A 23903-nucleotide genomic window follows, 5' to 3' on the forward strand; every position below is an offset into this window, starting at 1 on the left:
TAAAACATTTTGTTCTGTCAAGATCGTACATGTACTACTCATGTAATATTTTGTTCTGCCAAGATAGTACGTGAGTAGTCTGTGAACATCTGTAGTATGAAGCATCATTTCCCCCCCTTGCTTTTGGTGACAGGTAAAAAGACGGAGCTGGATAGCTTGGCTCAAGGTAAACTCTGATACCACCTTTGGAATAAATGAAAGATTAGTTCTCAAGGAAACTTTATTTGTGGAAAATAAGATAAGGTTGACTCACCATAAGAGCTAACAACTCAGATACTCTTCTTGCAAAGGTCAGAGCAATCAGTAACACTGTTTTCCATGCTAGGAATCTCAAGTCAGTTTAAATGGAGCAAGAGTCAACTTTTCCAAAATAAAATTAAGATCTCAAGGAGGATACATTGGTTTTCTAGGAGGTTTGGTATGCAGCACCCCTTACAAAAGCATTTCAACATGAGGCTTTATTGAAAGAGGGGGATCCACGGGCAGAATGCTGAAATGGCAAACAAGTGAAACCTTGATGGAAGAGTAAGACAGGCGAGAGGATAGTAAATCACACAAACAACACAAATAACGTAGTAACAGGAAACACTAGCACTGAAAGAGTGCTGGTTCCTGTCTAGGCACCAGCTGGAAATGATTTCTATTTATTACTATATAATTTTCTATCAGCAGGTTTTTTTGCCCCCTTTATTACCTGCTGCACATCCTCAGAAAACAGGTCCTTAAAAGGTATTAAGATTCTATCATCCAGGCGGTTAATTGCAGTTGCTTAAGTTTGGAATGTATCAAGCATCCCTTGTCTTGTGCAACTAGGTCCAGACTACAGGGAAGTTTGTGGTAATTGCGCTTGTCCATTTCTAAGAGAAGGCAGAACCACTGTTGCCTAGGCCAAAATGGAGTTACCACAATGATCTTTGCAGAGTCCTTCTGAATCTTCAGAATGACCTTGGATATTACTGGAAAGAGTAAAAAATTACATTTGAACATTCGTGACCAAGGAAAAGGAAAAAAAAGTCTTCTAGGCCTTTTTGCATGGAGTTCTGGAGCAGAGTTTTTCCAACCGATTGTTGTGAGTGGAAGCAAAAAGATCTATTTGAAGTGTTACCTGCAGCTGGATCAATTCCTGGAAGATGTCCTGATTCATTTTCCATTTGGGAGGGTCTATCCTGGTCCTGCTCAGTACATCATAACTGTAGAGTAAGATTGTGCTGCAAAGCTATATCTCAGGACACCACGGCTTGTCCTCAGGGGGAGTTTTGGTTATCCCATATGTGTTTGTACCACATCACTGTGGAGTTGCTTGTAAACACTTGTAATGGCCTGTGAACCCTAAATGAAAAAGGGAGTTGAAAGCATTTATGAGTGTCAATATCTCTTTTTTGTGTGTTTTGCAGGCTTTTCTGATCAAAAGAATTTGCATTTTTATCCCCTTAGACACTGCTCCCTAAGCAAAGTCTCAGGCTTTTCTTGTTACAGCCTATGCTGGCGCTAGAAGGAAAAATGGGAGACCAAGATTCTGATAAAACTGGCCTCTCCATCAAAGAAGTTCCTTTTTTACAAATCCCAAAACAGGAATTTGGATAGTCAGTGGATGCTGATGTTGGAGCCATGCACGTTTTAGGAACCAATAAATTTTGCTCATGAGAAGTCTTGCCAGAGGAATCCTGAGAATCATAGATGTCATGAAACCCAGGATTCTGAGAAATTCCTGGGCTAAGACAGCAGAGAGAGTGGAAAACTCAAGAATAGATCTAGATAGAGATCTACTTGTTTCCTGTGGAAGAAAATGCCTGTGAACTGTAGTATCTAGGAAACAACTCAGGAAAACAATCCTATGAGAAGTCAAATTTAACACTTTTCTCCTGGAACCTCAATCTGGGTAGGAGATTCCACACCCAAGTGACAGATTTCTGACACTGAAATATACTCTGCAAAGATAATAATTTGTCTAAATAAGTAAAAAATGTGACTACCTGGCAGTGTGCAGCAGGCTATCATAGGACCTGGACACTGTGACTATCTTTAGAGTAGTGGATAAACCAAAGGGTAATGCAAAGAACTGCTTGTGTGATCCAGGCACAGAAACCTTAAGAAATGTCTGAAATCTGGATCCAGAATACTCAAATGGGGAAGGCAGGCAACAAGTTGTGAATGAATAATGTTTTAAATTTGGGCTGTATCACATAAAAAAGACCCAGAACTGGTATCCATAAATGTTCTTATGCTATTAACTCCTGAGGTAGCAGGTGCCGAATGCCAGGAGGGGAAAAGAGGAGTTAAAGAATTGCCAAGGTGTGTGTGTGTGTGTGTGTGTGTGTGTGTGTGTGTGTGTGTGTGTGTGTGTGTGTGTTTGTGTATGTGGGCGTGTCTGTTTGTGTGTGCATGTGTTGTGAGTGGGTGTGGTTTCTTGCAGGTAGTCATTCAGACTTTCTGCTCTGTCCTTTGTTCCAGAGGGTTCTACCTTTCTTCTTGAAACTTCCTTGCCATTGCTTTTTAAATGGTTTTATCTTCTTTTTTCTCAGTAGAGAAAGCAGATCCCAACATATTTCTCATGTACTCAAAATAGGCAAGCATAAACTAACATATGAGGTTGACAGCTAAAAAATCCAAAAATTAGTGTTGAGAAGAATACACTTTTCCCCCTAAAATCAATCAAAAACTTCTATTCTTGTCACAAAGGGAGAAGTTAGTATTTACCACATGTTTAAAAGCAGATGGGTTCACTAAAGCAATATCTGCTGGATCAGACCTGTGATAAGTGCATAAAAAAATTTTAAAAGACTGAGTAACTTTATAAAGTCTATCTGCTTTCTTGTGGGCACTATGCTGGCTATCAGGGAAACTGCAAATTATGACAAAACATCCTCCAAAGCAGACAGAACAGGAGCAACAGACGTAGGTCCTGGAAATCCCAGTTGGAACAAATCATAATACTTCCTGAGGGACTGAGAAACATCACTGTTTTCCTCACCCCCACATTCTACTAGTTTCAGAGAGAGAATTTTTCAAAATTACTGGCCAAAGCCATATTCTCCTCAGAATCTGAATCAGAGTTCTGTAGAGATAACACATAATCTATGCTTTCAAAATCATTCTGAGGTTCAAATGAGAACTCCTTTTTTAACCAGAAGCAGCAATACAGCAAAGGTAAATAGTCTGCAGTAAACACTGAGCTAAGCCCAACCAGTTAGTCAAATCCAGGGTAAATGAGACAGGACAAGATATATGCTTACATTTCTTTTTGACATGAAAATCTGAAAAAACATACACACTTTTGAGAGTGTAAACATCCTGGGGATGTGCAAAGTCTTCTGGCTAAGCAGAGTGACATTCCCTGCCCCCTCCATGACCAACAAGAAGGGCTCTCCCCTTCACATCAAGGGCACTCCAATAGCCGTCACGTGTCTAATCCCTGGCCCATGTTGGCTGTAGGGGCTACACCAGAGGGAGCCAAGTTATAAATATTCTGAGGAACCTAAAATGGCCAGACCAGAGTCACCCTTCTACATTTGAAGCACTTCAGCAGTCTGCTGATGTGGCGAAGAATGTTTATTAATTTTGCTCCTTTTGTTGAAGAAGAAAGAACCATGGAACTGGTACGTTGTTCCAGAGTAAAGCCGAAAAAGATGTATGATTCCCAGAGGAGCCTGCCAGCAATAGTCGGTAAAATAGATGAGAGTTAAAAAGTAAAATTTTCCTAGCTAAAATTAAGTTTTATGGAAAAACAAATATTTTCTTTCATAAAAAATAAAGTGGAAGTTTTTTCCTCCCCGAAGGGAATTTCTCTTCTCTGCAAAAGAACAGCATTAGCCAACTATCGATTCTCAAAAGCCTGTGAAGGAGCACTTTTTTCATTGTCAGGACAGCTCTGAAGGGTTTGGTGCCCTAACCTGATTTTTAGCTGACTCAGGTTAACTAATGGTTTGAAAATGTGGAATGTGTCCTGAAAGCTTATATGCAATTGGCCTTCAATGCAAGAAGTTTAAGGTATTATATAGTGAAGACTTTAGCTTGGCAGGGTCTTTCTTGCAGATTATACTAAATGTTTCTCTTGTGATCTTTTTAGCCTTTGGTTTAAATATACATGCACACACACACTATATATACACTTTTACATACAGTTTGCTAGAACCTGTAATTTGTTTCACATTTACTGTGCTGTATATTTACTCTGAATAATACATATTAGAGCTAGAGTGAATTATCTCAAAACACAGTCTACTTAGCTGACCAGGGGCTAGGAAGTAGGATCTTGAAGCATAAACCATGTTATGACTTCTTACTAACTTGAAAAGTGGTAACAGACTGACTATCCTTATTCAGGATACTGCACATTTGATAAGTGACAAAGTGGTTTACAAGCTGTAACTTTTTAGCTAACTGGCAGTTCACTATGAAAGTTTATTGGCAATCCATGGTGATAGCTGGACTACTGATTGTGATACTTTTGGGGAGTAGAAAAGGGATGCCATTCTACTCACAATAAGGTCTAGTAATGGCAAAGATCAGATAAAAGGTCACCGAATAATCAACCTCAAAGAACAGTATCGCCCTCATCATTAAGGAACAAAAATATTTTCCATTACCAAAATAAATACATTTCAAACAACAAAAATAATTCCTTTAGCAAAAAATAATCTAAAAGCAGAACCCCAGTTACTAAGAAATAAACCCCCCAATGCCAATGGCAATTAAACAAAGGTCTCAAGGATATCCATTCCCCAAAAAGCAAAAGTGATATTGTCTTGGTAGTTGGATGAATTCCATTTCAGTATGGTTTTACTGGCCTTCATGACAGGGAACTCATTGGTTGGGATTCTGTAGTTCATAGCTCCATTATGTTTCCAGTGGTAAAACCTGAACATACCCCCTTCCAGCATGGATCCAAAAGACAGATGAAGTGTCAGGCTTTAAAATTCTGATGTTGCAGACATCTTGTCACCATCATTGAGTATCTCTTCTCTCCATAGACTGCAACATCAAAAGCCGCAAAATGGCACAGATGGTAACATGCAACTTTTAAAGTCTGCTTGTGCACCCACTCCTTGCACAAATGGCATGCTACTGTACATCTTCTAATACTACCAGCATACTGTATTATATAATGCCATCTCATCAGCACTGTGCAAGTTACTAGTAAGAGCCTAACAAATACACTGCAACAAAAGATATATACAACACATCATTTATACTGCTGGTACTGATGTTAGCTACCCCAACATATAAAAGTTTTACTCTATCACACACTCACACTATCATGACACATACATATATGCACAAAATAAGCAAGTATAAACAAGCCTGTGTAATAAAAATTACTGATGTGTATGTGTGGACATTTGACTTTCTACACATGCACACATACATGTAGGTGTGTGTCTGTGTGTGTATGTGTGTGTGTGTGTGTGTGTGTGTGTGTGTATGTGTATGTATACGTACACGCACACAAACACAAAGGTCTGCACTGTCTCGTCACTGACACAGTACATTTCCTTGTATAACCCACAAAGACTGTGTGTTTGAGATTAATGGACAGAAAGACAGAAGGGCAAATCGCAGCAGGCAGACAGAAAGATACAAATATATGTAGATGTGTGTGTGTGTTTGTATAAAATAACTGCAAAATTTCTGATAAATAATGCACGTTTTGAGTGAAAATGCATGTCTCTCATTAAGCTCAGCATCTTTACCCAAAGCTTTCTGAATTTTTTTATCCAAATTATAAATACATGTATAACTGCATGTTATATGTAGGTATCTGTTGATTTAACACTCCATCTGTGTACAATACTCCATCTGTGTTTTAGAAACATTTTAAAAACTGTGAACTAAAGTGTACAAAATCATCTATATTATAGGCATCACTTGATTTCTTTCTCATTTTAACATCAGTCCTGTCCTTCACTACACATGCACTCGTGAGCCTAAAGATATATGTATGCATATAGATTTACAAATCAGCATATCTTATAGAGAGTCTGTGCATGCAATATAAAAATGTGTAATTATGGAAACATAATAAAAGTAAACATTTTTTATTTTACTGCTTAACAATGAAGAAAGTTGTTTCTGGATTTAAAATGACTGTGTGTGTGTGTGTGTGTGTGTGTGTGTGTGTGTGTGTGTCTGTGTGTGTGTGTCTGTCTGCGTACGTGTGTGTGTGTGTGTGTGTCTGTGTGTGCGTGCGTGTGTGTGCATGTGTGTGTGTGTGTTTGTGTGTGTGTGTGTGTGTGTGTGTGTGTGTGTGTGTGTGTGTGTGTGTGTGTGTGTGTGTGTGCGCGCCTGCACGCACGTATGCATCTCCTAAGCATACTACTGCTATTAAATATCATAACAGCTGCTGCTTCTGTAAGAGGCGTGCAGTTTGCTTTAAGAATGCTAAGTGTTAAGCTGTGTAATGGCTAGTCACTACTTATCACAACAAAACAAATTGATCTGGAATGCTCTGACGTCACAGGACTGTTGATCTGGAATTTAAAAATGATTGCTTGAGCAGTAACCCACGCTAGACGGCAACAGTCCCTGTGTCTTCAAGGCAGCTGAGACACCCTGGAGAGAAGGAGGAAGGGAGGTCTAGAGATGAAGAGAATTCGATTTCTTTTTTCCTTTTTCTCTTTCTCTTTAAAATGGATGTCTGGATCTAATGAAGGGATTTACTGTTATGTTTCTTATATTGTGCTTGTGTCTGTTATTTTACATAAGATGAAGCTGCATTCTTTAGAGGCTTAAATAATCCCAATGCCTGGTGAGGGTGATTAAAAAATAGGATTTTTCAGTTACGGACTTGGAAAAGATCTGTTCATGCCTGCTCTTTCTTCCAGAGTAAGACTACAAACAGAGCCAGAGTGTGTGCTAAATATATACAGATGAAACAAAAGACCCCTTCTCCCAGCCCTCCGTTTAATCTTTTAATAACAGCTAGACTGGAGGGGGATGGTTGTGGGGTTGGGTACAAAACTCATTTTGATCGTCAAATGTTTACTGACATGTTGTAAAACAAGACTGATGTGGAACATAGCACAGATTGCCTCTGCAGGATCACTGCTGTCAGTAAAATCAAATTAAAAAAAGTTTATACATAACAAAAAAAATTTGTGTCACTTGCTTTTCCCTGGGCACCAGGCTGCTGACAACTGTGACAAGACATCTCTTCAAGACCGAGGATGAAAAAATCTGGACCAAAAGCGATTTCAGGTAAGATATGATGTGCCTTACTTGTTCTGGAAATTCTGTTTGCTTGTTTTATGCTTCAGTCACCATGTCTTTGTCTTTATTATCTTTATTAAAGGAGTGTTGGCTTTCTAATTAGGTAACAGGAATATAGCCAGAGGATGCAATACAAGTGTGCAAAATACATTGCCATCCTGAGTAGTAAGTTCTAGGAATATATACCATTTCTTTGATTTTAAGCAAAAAGTGCAAAGCATTTGAAAATTTGAAGTCATATCAGCACTGTATTGTCTAGTGTATGTGTGCAGTATTTCAGATATACATTTATTGTTTATTGGGTTTTCTCAGGACTGGAATTTAATACCTTAGTCAAGGTAATTTTCCATGTGTCACTGGCTTAGTGTTTCTTCAGTTTAAGTGATAAATGTGGAGGAAAATCCTCATACCTACAAGTGCATTAAGGCAGTAATATATGTTGTGCTTCACTACATGGGAATGCCATGGAAAATTCAAGATGCAAGAACTGCTACAATATCACTAGCAACAGTCCTACCCACACACATGGCCAAGCACACACCCCATGCTGTCAAAGACTGTTGGGTCTGAGTGTTGTTTTTTGTGTGGGGGGGTGTGTGGTGTGTGTGTGTGTGTGTTTTGTGTTGTGGGTGTCTGTTTGTGTGTGCATGTGTTGTGAGTGGGTGTGGTTTCTTGCAGGTAGTCATTCAGACTTTCTGCTCTGTCCTTTGTTCCAGAGGGTTCTACCTTTCTTCTTGAAACTTCCTTGCCATTGCTTTTTAAATGGTTTTATCTTCTTTTTTCTCAGTAGAGAAAGCAGATCCCAACATATTTCTCATGTACTCAAAATAGGCAAGCATAAACTAACATATGAGGTTGACAGCTAAAAAATCCAAAAATTAGTGTTGAGAAGAATACACTTTTCCCCCTAAAATCAATCAAAAACTTCTATTCTTGTCACAAAGGGAGAAGTTAGTATTTACCACATGTTTAAAAGCAGATGGGTTCACTAAAGCAATATCTGCTGGATCAGACCTGTGATAAGTGCATAAAAAAATTTTAAAAGACTGAGTAACTTTATAAAGTCTATCTGCTTTCTTGTGGGCACTATGCTGGCTATCAGGGAAACTGCAAATTATGACAAAACATCCTCCAAAGCAGACAGAACAGGAGCAACAGACGTAGGTCCTGGAAATCCCAGTTGGAACAAATCATAATACTTCCTGAGGGACTGAGAAACATCACTGTTTTCCTCACCCCCACATTCTACTAGTTTCAGAGAGAGAATTTTTCAAAATTACTGGCCAAAGCCATATTCTCCTCAGAATCTGAATCAGAGTTCTGTAGAGATAACACATAATCTATGCTTTCAAAATCATTCTGAGGTTCAAATGAGAACTCCTTTTTTAACCAGAAGCAGCAATACAGCAAAGGTAAATAGTCTGCAGTAAACACTGAGCTAAGCCCAACCAGTTAGTCAAATCCAGGGTAAATGAGACAGGACAAGATATATGCTTACATTTCTTTTTGACATGAAAATCTGAAAAAACATACACACTTTTGAGAGTGTAAACATCCTGGGGATGTGCAAAGTCTTCTGGCTAAGCAGAGTGACATTCCCTGCCCCCTCCATGACCAACAAGAAGGGCTCTCCCCTTCACATCAAGGGCACTCCAATAGCCGTGTCTAATCCCTGGCCCATGTTGGCTGTAGGGGCTACACCAGAGGAGCCAAGTTATAAATATTCTGAGGAACCTAAAATGGCCAGACCAGAGTCACCCTTCTACATTTGAAGCACTTCAGCAGTCTGCTGATGTGGCGAAGAATGTTTATTAATTTTGCTCCTTTTGTTGAAGAAGAAAGAACCATGGAACTGGTACGTTGTTCCAGAGTAAGAAAAGATGTATGATTCCCAGAGGAGCCTGCCAGCAATAGTCGGTAAAATAGATGAGAGTTAAAAAGTAAAATTTTCCTAGCTAAAATTAAGTTTTATGGAAAAACAAATATTTTCTTTCATAAAAAATAAAGTGGAAGTTTTTCCTCCCGAAGAATTTCTCTTCTCTGCAAAAGAACAGCATTAGCCAACTATCGATTCTCAAAAGCCTGTGAAGGAGCACTTTTTTCATTGTCAGGACAGCTCTGAAGGGTTTGGTGCCCTAACCTGATTTTTAGCTGACTCAGGTTAACTAATGGTTTGAAAATGTGGAATGTGTCCTGAAAGCTTATATGCAATTGGCCTTCAATGCAAGAAGTTTAAGGTATTATATAGTGAAGACTTTAGCTTGGCAGGGTCTTTCTTGCAGATTATACTAAATGTTTCTCTTGTGATCTTTTTAGCCTTTGGTTTAAATATACATGCACACACACACTATATATACACTTTTACATACAGTTTGCTAGAACCTGTAATTTGTTTCACATTTACTGGAATGCTCTGACGTCACAGGACTGTTGATCTGGAATTTAAAAATGATTGCTTGAGCAGTAACCCACGCTAGACGGCAACAGTCCCTGTGTCTTCAAGGCAGCTGAGACACCCTGGAGAGAAGGAGGAAGGGAGGTCTAGAGATGAAGAGAATTCGATTTCTTTTTTCCTTTTTCTCTTTCTCTTTAAAATGGATGTCTGGATCTAATGAAGGGATTTACTGTTATGTTTCTTATATTGTGCTTGTGTCTGTTATTTTACATAAGATGAAGCTGCATTCTTTAGAGGCTTAAATAATCCCAATGCCTGGTGAGGGTGATTAAAAAATAGGATTTTTCAGTTACGGACTTGGAAAAGATCTGTTCATGCCTGCTCTTTCTTCCAGAGTAAGACTACAAACAGAGCCAGAGTGTGTGCTAAATATATACAGATGAAACAAAAAGACCCCCTTCTCCCAGCCCTCCGTTTAATCTTTTAATAACAGCTAGACTGGAGGGGGATGGTTGTGGGGTTGGGTACAAAACTCATTTTGATCGTCAAATGTTTACTGACATGTTGTAAAACAAGACTGATGTGGAACATAGCACAGATTGCCTCTGCAGGATCACTGCTGTCAGTAAAATCAAATTAAAAAAAAAGTTTATACATAACAAAAAAAAATTTGTGTCACTTGCTTTTCCCCTGGGCACCAGGCTGCTGACAACTGTGACAAGACATCTCTTCAAGACCGAGGATGAAAAAAATCTGGACCAAAAAGCGATTTCAGGTAAGATATGATGTGCCTTACTTGTTCTGGAAATTCTGTTTGCTTGTTTTATGCTTCAGTCACCATGTCTTTGTCTTTATTATCTTTATTAAAGGAGTGTTGGCTTTCTAATTAGGTAACAGGGAATATAGCCAGAGGATGCAATACAAGTGTGCAAAATACATTGCCATCCTGAGTAGTAAGTTCTAGGAATATATACCATTTCTTTGATTTTAAGCAAAAAGTGCAAAGCATTTGAAAATTTGAAGTCATATCAGCACTGTATTGTCTAGTGTATGTGTGCAGTATTTCAGATATACATTTATTGTTTATTGGGTTTTCTCAGGACTGGAATTTAATACCTTAGTCAAGGTAATTTTCCATGTGTCACTGGCTTAGTGTTTCTTCAGTTTAAGTGATAAATGTGGAGGAAAATCCTCATACCTACAAGTGCGCATTAAGGCAGTAATATATGTTGTGCTTCACTACATGGGGAATGCCATGGAAAATTCAAGATGCAAGAACTGCTACAATATCACTAGCAACAGTCCTACCCACACACATGGCCAAGCACACACCCCATGCTGTCAAAGACTGTTGGGTCTGGGAGGTTGCCTTGGAGACCTGGAGAAGGATCTCAGTCTGCAGCCGATTAAAGGTGTATTACAGCGCTCAAGGAAAGGTGGAACAGTGCAAATAATCAATTATGCTACATAACAGTTTTCTGCCCAAGTGCATCATATGTTTTATATATATGTATATGTATATATACATACATACACAGACATATACGCATATATGTTTGTATGTATATATCTGTATTTATATCTATATATATATATATATATATATATATATGTATATATATATATATATATATATATATATGTATGTATATAAATATATATATATATATATATATGTATGTATGTATATAATACATGCACGCACATATACATACACTCAGCTAGACACCATAAACTGCTTAAAACTGGTTCTTCATATCAGAGAGAGAAAAACAATAACAGATATTCTGTATTATCATTAAAATGCATAGTGCTGTCCACAAACTTGCAATCAGGAAACAGAACAATAGCTGGACTGGCATATTTTCAGGGACAGTACAACAGCAAAATGTGAGAGGCAGACTAGGGGGTCCTTTTCAGGAATGCAAGGCCAGGATCCCTTATTACTTTGAATACAAGCCTGTTTTACAGAATTGTCCTGTTACTATGCTGCATACTTTCACCAGAGTCCAGTCTGTCAACTTGGCATGAAGAACCATTATCTCTAGATCATCGTTCTAAGTTCCATTTCTCTCTGTTGTTTTTGCCATTTGTCAAAAGGGTCTCTCTTTGGGGAGACACAGTAGCAGTGGTTTGGTTAAGTGACTTAGGTTCAAGCAATATTTTTGGGGTGGTTATGGGAATCATATCAGAGCAGTGTAACTCATTTATACCTTGTTACCTTAATCCAGTAAACCATATTACCAGCATTTTTTTCATTACTGAGAACTAAGTGTTTCGCTTTAAATTGCTGGAACTGGTATAGGCTTCTACCATCTTATAGAATAAGAAGGTCTTCCAATGACTGTTTATTTGTATTCTGACTCATGTGTGACAACTGAGCTTGCATCATTTATGTTTTTACTCAAGGGAATGCTTCACCTGAATGGACAGATAAGATGAATGTGCTTTGCATTATTTTTGCACATGTCCAAGCACTGTTGCTACTGTGTTTTATTTTATGATATTAGAATGCTTTTTGACAATAAACTGTGAGGTTACAGAGCAGATTTGAAACTATACGGGTACAGATGTTTGTAGAAAGTTAACTAGTAAACAGAAAATATCTAACTGAAGTGCAAAAACATTGACAAATGTGACACTGTTCTAATATGTCATAACCTTACTTTAGTAGAATATTATTTGTGACTACCTCAGTATAAAACCAGTACATCAACACTTCCAGGCTAATACTGAAAGACATTAGGAGCCTGTCAGATTGCTAAAGCAGGTGCTTATGCAATTTTTAAGAGTGAACACCTTCATTTTAGAAATATTTTGGATAAGCTAAATCAGTTGTGCAAGCAATGCACTCTAGCAAAGCTTGTAAACCAAGTTTTGCGGTCAGTGCAGTCTATTACTATTAGTGAACACAACTGAGAGAGAGGCAAATGGACAATAAGCCTACTAAAACTTGTTAATACATGATTGGATTGACTGGATCAACCCCCCCCACCACCACCACCACACACACACACACACACACACACACACACACACACACACACAGACACAAAAAAAATATCCGCAATAGCATGCAGTATTTACAGCTTCAGCAGAGATGCCTATTCATGCACTGACCACTTTTTAGCTCCTGGACAGCCAGGTTATTATAGAGCAAGTAGAAAGAAGATACCAAAGTTATTAATTTTACTCTAAAGCAGAGACAAAATTCCAACTGCAACATATAGTCTCAGAACAGGAACTGTTTCAGTTTCTTGTTAAGTTGCACAAATTGCCAAGTTTCAAAATTTCAAATGAGTTTATTGCACTTCACAGTATTGTGTAAAAATTTTCAAACTAAAACGATGATCTCAAAAAAAAAAAATGTTCTAATCTAAGACAGACAACATCTACATTCACCTTTTCCTCTCATGTGCCAGATGTGTTTTCTTTTGTCACTTTCTATTAATTTTGTGGATGTGAATGGTTTAAGGATCATTGCTTTCACCAAAAGAAAGAATAGCTGTGTAAAATCTTACCATAACCATAGATGTCCTTCTCTTCCATGTTGCAGTATTCATAACCTTTAGTTAGCCTCCGCCTGGCGACCTGAACTTCCGGCCAGTATACAAAAGCTTTAGTCACTGTAAGGTACGTGGGACATCTGACATTAGCCATAAACCATAAAAGTGACGTCTGCACGTGCCTTCCTCAGAACTGAATGCCCCAGTCGGACCCCAGTCCCAGGATAGCTGCACAAATTCTGAATCATCCAGCAAAGCTTTTTTTTTTCTTTTCCAGGGGGGTAGGTGGGTGGGATAGAATACTGCAATATGGAAAAGGAGGACATCTATGGTTATGACAAGATTTTACACAACTATTCTATGTCCTTCTATTCCCATGTTGCAGTATTCATAACCTTTGGATGAGTGCTCAAAGTGTAGAAGAAGAGGGTGGTTTATAATTATTTTCTAAAAATCCGTTCAGGATTGCCCTAGCAAAACCTGCTCTGCATCTGGAGATGTGGTCCAGTCTGTAGTGTTTGGTGAAGGTATGGACAAATGTCCAGGTAGCTGCTTCTAGAATAGAAGCAGTGTCCAGCCCCTTGAAAAATGCTCCAGAGGAGGCCATGGTCCTAGTGGAATGGGCTTTTAGTCCAAGTGTTTGCCATGGTAGGTATAACAAAAGGAGATGGCTTTGGAGATCCAGGTAGAAACAGTCTGCTTTGTCACAGGTTTTCCCAGAGCCCTGGGGGTGAAAGGAGACAAACAGTTGCTCTGATCTCCTAAGGGATATGGTCTTGTCTAGGTAAAATCTTAGTTGTCTGTGAACATCAAGGGAATGCAGGACCCTCTCACTGTCATTCTGGGGTTGTGGAAAAAAGGTGGGAAGGTGGATACATTGGTTCAGTGGCAACTCATCGACCACCTTAGGCATTAAGGATGGGTTTGTCTATAGGGTTACACTATCCTTGTGGAAGATTAAAAAGGGTGAGGTAACCATGAGGGCCTGGAGCTCTGACACTCTCCTGGCTGATGTCACGGGCACCAAAAGCACAGTTTTCCAAGTGCAGTACTTTAGAGAAGCTGTAGCTGCTGGCTCAAATGAGGCAGTGATGAGCTTATCTAACTCTAACACATAGTTCAGGTCCCAGGGTAGTGGAAATAGCCTCCTGGGGAGCCTAAGGTGTAGAACTCCTTTCAGGAATAACTTCACTTATAGTCTAGAGGCAAGTGGAGGGTCAAGAGGCAGATAAGCAGAAATAGCAGCAAGGTGGGCCTTAGCAGAGGAATATAGCAACCCTGCCTGTAACAATTCACACAAATAAGACAGCACCAAGGGGACCTCTCCTTGAAATGGGTCCAGCTATCTTTTTAGACACCAAATGGAGAATTGTTTCCATCTGGACAGATAGGATCTCCTAGTATTGGGTTTCCTGGCCTCCTGCATGACATTTAACATGTCCTCAGAGTAAAAGTGTCTGAAAGGGATCAAAACTCACCCACAGGGATAGGCTCAGAGATTCCAAGTGGGGATGGATTAGGGATCCCTTGTCCTGTGTGAGTAGGTCCACTCTGTGAAGTAACTTGTGATGACTGTCCCTGGCTAAATGCAGGAGGAGGGGGAACTAGTGTTGTCTTGGCCAAAAGGTAGTCACCAATAAGATTTTTGGTTTGTCTTGCTGAACTTTCATTAGGACGTTTTGTAAGAGTCGGAAGGGAGGAATGCCTACAGAAACACCCCTTCCATACAATAGAGAAGGTGTCCATCGTCATTGCTAGGGGGCGGGGTAACCTGGTACAAAACTGTGGAAGCTGTTTGTTTAGAGGGGAAGCAAACCAATCTATTTGTGGCATACCCCACCTGTGGACTATGTCCAGAAGCACATCTCTGTATAGCATCCATTCGTGGGATTGTGACCTGGACTTGCTCAAGATGTCTGCCTGAGTGTTCTGAGCTGAAGGGATATAGACAGCCTGCAGAATGACTCCATGTTGGACCGCCAGTTCCCAGGCCTGGAGTGCAAGTCTGCATAGCAAGTATGATCTTGTTCCCGCTGTTTGTTCACAGTAGTGTTGTCCATAAACAACTTCAGGGATCCTTGCTTCAGAATATCTTGGAAGACCCTTAGTGCAAAGATGAGAACCCTCATCTTTCTGATGTTGATGTGCTCCCTCTTGAAGGGGCCTGTCCATGTGCCTTGCACCTTCAAGCTGCCCACAACAGCTCCCCAACCCAGGTCTGAAGCATCTGTGTACATTTCTTGGACTGCAGTTAGGGGTTGTAAGAGAAGTCCTGGGTTCAGAGAGACTTAATCCACTCACCAAAGGATCTCATTCCTTAGGCAATGTAGGAAGGGAATGGTGTGACCCAAAGGGTGAGAGTGCTGGGTCCATGTGGACCTTAGGTACCACTTAAGTTTCCTCATGTGGAGTCCTGCCAGTGGCAACACGGGGATTGTAGAAGCCATATGCCCTAAGAGTCTGAGGTATTCTCTGGCTGTCACTGCAGGGGCGTGGATGACAGACAACAGGGGTTTCCATCTTTTGGGGTGGGAGGAATGTCATCACAACATTTGTCCTGATTCTGCACCCCAGGAAAACTTGGTTCTGGGAGGGGTTTATACTGGATTTGAGGAAGTTGATGGTGAAACCCCGAGACTGCAGAACAGAAATGACTGTCTGGAGATGGTTCTGGAGGGTACTGTAACAATCTTCCTGGATCAGGAGATCATCCAGGTATGGGCAAATCTGTGTGCCTAGGACCATGCAATAAGCTACCACTGCAGCCAGACATTTGGTGAATACCCTTGGAGCAGTAGATAGTCCAAAGGGTAAAGCAGACAACTGAAAACAGAAAAGGGTAAGTACTTCCTGTATTTATGCAGGATGACGATATGGAGGTAGGCATCTTTGATGTCCAAAGTGGCCAAAAATGCCTGAGGCATTTGCAGTGAAAATAGAGTCTGAAGTGTGAGCATGCGGAAGGTGGGTACATGAAGAAAAAGGCTGCAGTGAGAGAGATCCAGGATGGGTTTCCACGGGTCTTCCTTTCTTGGGACCAGGAAAAGTCTGGAGTAAATGCCCCTTCCCTTTTCTGAGGCAGGGACTGTTTGGATAGTCCCTTGAGAGAGGAGGCTGTCCAAGACTGGTTGGAATAGGGGCAGCTGGTCCTTTGGTGGCTGTGCCTTCTGGAACTCTTTTTGCCCCTAATAGGAGGAGGAGGAGGAGCAGAATGTTTTCTAATGAACTGGGTCTAGGAGGATAATTTCTGAGGAATTTAGGAGTTGGTGACATAAACAAATGTTTCAAGCCCTGTAGTTTTTTTCCGTCCTGTTTAAGGGTTTAGAAACGTTCTGCCACTTGGGCCCCAAACAAGGCAGTATTGTCCAGGGAAGCATCTAGAAGTTTAGCTCTGATATCCTCAGGTAGGGTTTGAAGCCTCAACCAAGAGTATCTTCTGAGCACTGAGGCAGAAGCTGCAGCTCTAGCTGAGACCTCTGCAGCATCATAACTGCATTTGATTGAGTGGTTTGTCACTTGTGAGGACAAGGAGATCAGGTTAGGGATTTGTGACTTTGTGGCCGAATCAGGGAGATCATCCAAGAGCTTTGAAGCCTGAGTCAAAAGGGCCAGGGAGTACTTGGACATATGTGTCTGGTAGTTGATAGCCGTAAATGCAAAAGTGGCAGAGGTGTACACCTTCTTGCCAATTCTCTACATAGTTTTGCTGCCTTATCAGTATGAAAGACAGAGGTAGAGGGTAGCAGTCTGGAGAGTTTGTCTACAGAGACAGAAATGGTACCAGGATCTGCAACAGGGCATTTTATTAGAAATTTTGCCCCTTCTGGGACCTTATAAAATCTGTCAGGCCTTCTAGGAGCAAGGGGTTGGGATTCAGGATTTTTAGAACTACAGACAAGGCATCTAAGAAGGCTGATAGGACTGGTGGAATGACAGAAGGTGAAGGGGTATCCACTTGAAGAAGTTCATAATACCTCTTTTGGACTTCAGACATTTCTTTGGAGTCCCATTTGAAAAACTCTCTCATCTGAGAGATGGTTTCTCTAAAGATAAGGTCCTACCAAGGGGAATCCGCCTAAGCAGAGTCCTCCTCTGGGGAGGCATATAGTAGAGAGGAAGGCACTTTTGAAGCATAAGACAAAGAATCCTCTGAAGAGGAATCTAAAGAGTTTTTGGCCTCTATTATAAGAGGATCTACAGTCTGAGACCTAGGGCTGATAACAGGAGAGGCAGCCAGAGGAGAAGCAGCCATGGAAGGCCTAAAGGCCATAAAGACATTAAACAAACACTGACAGAAAGCTTGCCAATCTGGCAAGCTCTCAGGAGGTGAGGTCACATGTTTGGTTTTCTGTTTCTTTTTTAAAGAAGAAACAGCCCTGGAGGGCATAGGCCCTAAGGAGGGCCTAGGTTCAAAAGCCTCACTAACAGTGGAAGGACTGGTCTGGACATCGGCAGTGAGCCAAGGTTTGCCCCTTGTCATCGGAGTCCAATGTCTGCATTACTTCAATGGACATGCTTTCAGACCTTGGATTAGTGGCCTCCAGAACAGTACCTGCTATACCAGAGTCGCTGTCTGTACATTCCTCCAGGCCTACCTCGGCCACAGGGGGGACTTCAGGTGGAAGACGTGCAGCAGTAGGCTCAGGCCTGTTAACTTTTTAGTGGCTCGACAGTATGGCCGGATGGCCCTCCCATTGTAAGAGTGAGACATCTCAGGTGTTGGTTCTCTAGATAGATATTAAGGGTGTGCAGATTGATGAGAAGAGTCTTTGGGACAAAGGCCTGACAAATCGAGCAGGATTTATGGTCATGGTTGAGGCCTAGGCAGAAGGGACACAGGTCGTGAGCGTCCTTATGTGGGATCTGACATCCACACTTACACTTTCCTTTTCCGGATGACATGAACCTGAGCAGGCATGCAGTGACCAAAAAAAGAACAAGAAAAAGGCCCCAATGGGGTACTTATCTTTAAATCACAGGATCTGACAGCAAAGACAGCAGGATGAGCTGATGTTTGACTGGCAGCAGAGAAGTTCTGAGGAAGGCACATGCAGATGAGACTTTTATGGTCCACGCACCCTACGGCCAACGTCAGACATCCGACATACCTTGTAGTGACTAAAGCTTTTGCCCACTGGCAGGACATTTGGGTTGCTAGGCAGAGGCTAACCCAAAGATTATGAATACTGTAACATGAGAATAGAAGGACATCTGCTTTAACTTTAAGCAGTTCTATTGTTGAAAGTAAGTGGCTTGGCTTGTCAGCCCTTTATGGCAATAGTACAGTCTTAGAAACTAACATTTTACCTTACTCTTCTCTGGAAGAAAAGAAAAGTAAAAATTAAGGAAAGAGACAAAATTAACAAAGCACACATTTAAAGACTCACTATAAAGTTTTCAACACCTCCTATTACTTTCTACAAAACTACAGAAAAAAGTACAGTTGTGTAAGTAAACTTACCATAACAGCAGCTGTTCAAATGATTGCTGCTGCAATAGCCTTAGCTATATGGGTTATATTCTGCCAAGGATATAAACACCCAGCAATATTCCAAAGCTTCAGGTCACCTTCCACATACCTCTAGGTGACTAAAAGACAAGTTTGAGTGCAAAGCCCTTCAGAGCTTTTCCACCAACAGAGAGAGGGACTGAGCCCTGAAAGGACAATGTTAGGAATGAAAATGTGATCCAGACACACAAATCTCTCAGAAACACCTGAAGTCTAGATGAATAGGGATGTGATAAGCATCTTTTATATCTAGTATTACCAGGAAACTTGAATGAGGAAAGAGAGTTAACAGGTTGTGAAGTGACAGCATTTTGAACATGGGTACTATCACAAACAGGTTTAGGAAAGAAAGATCCAGAACTGGTCTCCAAGCATTTTCTTTCTTTGACACTAAAAACTTCCTTGAATAAAAGTCTGTTCCTAACCTGGGAAGGAGGAATCAGTTCTTTGACTCTCTGGGACAGCATGTGATTAAGGACAGGGGGAAATAAAAGAGTCTGGTCTGCTGGATGAGGAATTACCCCCTAAAAACAAGGGACTTCTCCCCACTGCCATCTGTAACCTTAAATGTATTCCGAAGCTCATACACATCTAAAACTATCTGCTGCCAAATAGAAAAGTAGAGATTCAGACTTTCTGGAAGGAAAAAGTGACTTCCAGCGTTCGAGTGGGGAAGGGCCCTCTCATAGTCATTCTAACTTGTTGGACTCTCCTTGGTTTTGGGGGGGTTCCGGAATTTGTTGTGGAACCCCCTTGCCACTTCTTTTATAAGCATCTGTTTACCTGTATTTTGTAGAGGCTATTTATTCTGTCTTTGCCAAAATTGGATGAGCAGTTAGAAAATCCCTTAGAAAATTTGTAAAAGGAGAGCTGAAAGTCTTAAAGATTCCGAGTATCAGCTTACCTCTTTCATCACACTTTTTGATAACCTCTGCAGCAGAGGAACCAAAAATAAATCTCTGTTCGAAGCAGAATTTAAAATCTCATTTTTGACATCATCAGGATGGTTCTGAGAACACAGCCAGACAAACCTCTTCAAAACAGTGCCAGTGACGAAAGTCCTGGAAGAAGTATTAGCCGAGTCATATTCTGTTAACAATGAGTTGTGACTTAAACAATAAATAAAAATAAATTATTTAAAACATATTTTTCCTCATAGGAAGAAACTGCAGACAAAACAGTCCTCATACTTTCATGATTAGTCAGAATAAAATCTAATATATGAGCCTGAGAATTCAAAATTTTGAAAATCAAATTTGCAGAAGCATACAGTTTTTTTACCATAATTAGTAATAATCTTCCCATCCTTGTCACATTGTCAGAGAGAAAGTAGAATTGGAATTAACTAAATGTTAATAGCAGTAGGATTAACTAAAGCTATAGCTGCTGGGTCAGGTTTGGGGTGAGTGTATACAAACTTAAAAAGGCTGAGGAACTTAATACATCCTATTTGCCCTTTTAGGGACAGCATGTTGACTGTCAGGAAAATTATAGGCAGTGACACAAATGGTCTCCACAGCTGACAAAACTAGGGGAAATGGTGAATGTTCTGGAAAGTCCTTCTGTAACAGTATTTTTTGAGGGACTGAGAAACCTCAGTGTTTTCACAGTAAAAACACTGGCACTGTTTGGTCTTAGAGAAAGAGAAGCCCTCACAGGCAAAATCAGAAACTGAGTTCTCTGAGTTTGCATCAGAAAACTGAGGAGAAAACCCTGTATCTATCCCTTTATCTTTGCGTCCAGATTCAAAATCTTGAATCTCTACAGGAAAAGAGGTATCCCTCTTTCTTTTACCAGAAATCATGTTATAAGAAGGTGAAATAGCCTGAATTAAACTATGAGCCAGACCCAGTAAACTACTCCTGTATAAGCAGATTTGGGGAAGAGTAAATACTTTTACTTTTCCATTTCTTTTTGACAGGAAAAATAGTGCCAGCAGTGTTATTAATGGCAGCAGTATCTCCCTCAAGAATGGACACAACAGTCTGTCTAAACAGGTAAGCCTTCCCTCTTCCCTTTCCCAGGATTGATAAGAGTGGTTCTCCCTTGCCCCCTGAAGGGACCCCAACAGTTGCAGAAGACATGGCTAGCACCCAGGCCTTAGTGGCTGTATGTGTTACACCAGAATGATCCGGTGTAAAAGACGAGTGGTATGAGGAACAAGCTATGGCCACAGCAGAGTCACCCACTTGCAGCTGAGGTAAATTGTTAGCCTGCTGTTGTGGAAAAGACTGTTTGCTTAACTGTTTATTTCTGTGGCTGGAATAAGGACCGACCATGGGACTGGTAGTTTGTTCCATGGTCAAGCTGAAAAAAAAGGTCTTTAAAAGAAGTTGCCAGCCCCCAAAAGTAAAACAGACAATGTCTCCACAGAAAAAAAAAATGGCTTTCAATTACATCAAACAACTTTTATACTGACAGGAAAAAAGTGCGCTCCCATTTAAAAGTACAGTTATGTCTCATAGACGTCCATTAAAACACAAACTCTTAGCTTAAAATAACTTTTCTAGACATGAAAGTATAATAAAATAATAGTGTTTAATATGGAATGTTTTTCACTCAAAAGGAACTTAACTGCTCAACAAAGGAACAGCCCAAGCCAACTGTCAAATCTTGGAACCCCGTAGAGGAGTGGTCCCTTCAATGGCAGGAAAGCTCTGAAAGGATGGCTTCTAAATCTGTCTTTTTAGTTAGCTCAGTTCGAGTTGACTGATGGTCTGGGTACGTGGAAGATTTCCTGAAGCTTTGGAAGCTGTGCAGCTGTTATATCCTTGTCAGGATATAAGCCATATAGCTAACACTAGTGCGACAGTGATCAATATGATGAACATCAGTCCAATCAAACTGTTACTAGAAAATGACTTGAAATTAATGTAAAGGTGCAGAGGTAACGTAATATTTAAAAGTCACTGGTATAAAAGAGCAGTTTATTACCCAAATATCCTTTCTGTTTAATTTGTTTGTACGCATTTTTGCTGATTATAATTTCTAAGATATTTCAGTATTGTGTACCATCTTTGCCACATCAAAGGATGTTAGTCTCTTTGAGGAAATGTATAGGAAGGGCTAGAATAAATGAATGATGTGGGTCTATACTAGAACACCCAACTTTCAAAATTTCGAGTGTTCTAATATCGAACCCTATTAATCGAAAATTTAAAACATCGAACATACAGAACAGCAAATTTTTTCCTAGGGAAAAAATTTGCTGTTCCAAAACACATATACACAATACAAGCACACCAAACAAACAGCAATCCACACACATACACCTAAACTCTTACACCTAACCCTACACTAAACTATACATACACCACTAACTATCCACTTATCTTAACCCAAACCCTAACCCTAAGGTCCATCACTATCGCACAGTCACCTCACCTGCACCCTAACCCTAACTCACCTACCCTGCCCTAACCCTCAAGTCCACACAATCGCACACTTACCTGACCCGCGCCCTAACCCTAACTCGCCTAACCCGCCTTAACCCTCACGTCCACACAATTGCACACTTACCTGAACCCGACCCGTAACTTTCCACCACAGCACTGAAAATACTGAAGCAACAGAAACAGACAACCAAATTCTTTCCCTAGGAAAAAATTTGTTTTTCTGTTTCTTCGAATGCTAAAAATAGGTCAATATTAGAACACTTGAAATATTGAAAGTTCGGTGTTCTAATATAGACCCAAATGATTTATGTCATGCAGAATTATCTAGTCTAAGACACATAAGTAATACTACTAACACTACTGTATTCTGCAACATGGGAGCTTCAGCCACTGAGATCTGATATAATGAAGAACATGGGAGGAAATGCATTGGCACTGATTAGGGGGGAAGGCATTGTGGGAATTACATTACTATTTGTGGGACAGCAGTGGGGTTATAACAACAAGGCTTTCATTAAGAGTTTGTATATTATCTATTAATAGGTGGGTGGGCTTGTGTAGTGATCCTTTTCAGTCAAGACCCTAGTACAAAGGGAGCAGCAAATAAGTTACATGCATACTGTATTTAAAAAAAGGTTCACAAAGATTGTATACTATATGTAATATGCATAAAGTCTTTAGTATGTTATGACAAAATTAGTAAGACGTATGTGACATATGTCCTAGTTCTGTACATTACGCACACCATAACAAGCTACGAGACATTACTTACAAATTGTATTGCTATTTTAGGCTTATTATGCAGAACACATGGGAGATGCCACAACTACATAGAACAAAACGAACGAGTATGCTACATGTATAGCAATAATTCTGAATTTCTTGTGGTATGGTTTTAGTTTTATCCCTTACCCATGAAGTATTTGCAGCAGTAGTGGTCTGACAACTTTTGTCTGATGAGTGACTAATCTGTTCTATGATCGGGAAAAGCAGTGGTGGCTCCAGCTAACTGCAATAACTCTTGGCAAAGCGACTTCTTCAGTTGTAAGGCTAAACTGAGCAGGGCAGTAGCCATTGCTTAATAATTTGAAGATAGGGGTGGAAAGGAGAAAAGCTAACTGTGCAGTAACTGGGAGCCATTTGGCTTTTAGAAAGGCTACGCAACAGTGTTTATTTCCAGGTTCAGGAGTAATAAAACAGCAGATACATTTTACTGTGATTTGAACACTAGGTGTTTTTGTGTTTTCATGAATAGATAAGTGTAATAAATAGAAAAGCAGATTCTAGCCAAGAGATAAGTACATTAATGGTAAGGTCACAGCTTGATTGTGGCATTAAATGATTTGATATAAAAGAGTGCGCACTTAGTTGGGCATTGACTTTATCAGTTTTTAGGTGTGTGTACAGTTTACAGGAATGTTTTTCTATCAACTCATTTTTGATGTACCAAGTAACACAGTAGTGGTTGTACTGGTGTTGAATAGTCAGGTGGGGTTCTGGAACCACTGACACAGTCTGATGGTATAATTCTGAAGTTGTTTGATATGTAGGCTGCAGCTGGACCTAACCTAGGAGACTAATATCACCAGCAAATTGGGTAGTTATGGAGGCTATAATTGTACAATTAATGTCATTAAACTCAGGGAAGAATGATATATGGCTCACAACTGAAATTTGTAGGACCCCAGCTGTAAAAGTTCCTCCCTCTGTTACCAGAGCGAATCATGAATGTTCTATGGTCGAGGCAGCTTTTAATTCAGGTTATTCTATTGGGGGCTGAATCCTGGACATTTTAATTTACTTAGGATGATTCTGTGATCAACACTTTAACGTCTATAAAGATACTACCAGTTTGCCATTCTTTTTCCATGAATAAAAAAAGTCTTACTGGT

At 40.1% G+C, this 23903-nt stretch overlaps 1 protein-coding gene across 2 annotated transcripts in view; it reads left to right on the forward strand.

Annotated features, from left to right (window-relative positions):
• SPEG (striated muscle enriched protein kinase) overlaps positions 1-23903 on the forward strand; it is a 2687905-nt gene that overhangs the window by 743699 nt on the left and 1920303 nt on the right. Inside the window, exon 1 of one of the 2 annotated variants that reach the window (XM_044075873.1) lies at positions 9620-10376. The exons of the other annotated variant lie outside the window; for it this stretch is intronic. Coding sequence (XP_043931808.1) covers positions 10344-10376 — 33 coding nt within the window. The 5' untranslated portion in view covers positions 9620-10343. Of the gene's footprint in view, positions 1-9619; positions 10377-23903 lie in introns of those variants that run through there. 2 annotated transcript variants of the gene reach the window in all.

This window comes from Protopterus annectens, chromosome 6.part1 (genome assembly GCF_019279795.1).
Source record: "Protopterus annectens isolate FY-2018-M chromosome 6.part1, PAN1.0, whole genome shotgun sequence".
Classification (NCBI taxonomy): Eukaryota; Metazoa; Chordata; order Ceratodontiformes; family Protopteridae; genus Protopterus; species Protopterus annectens.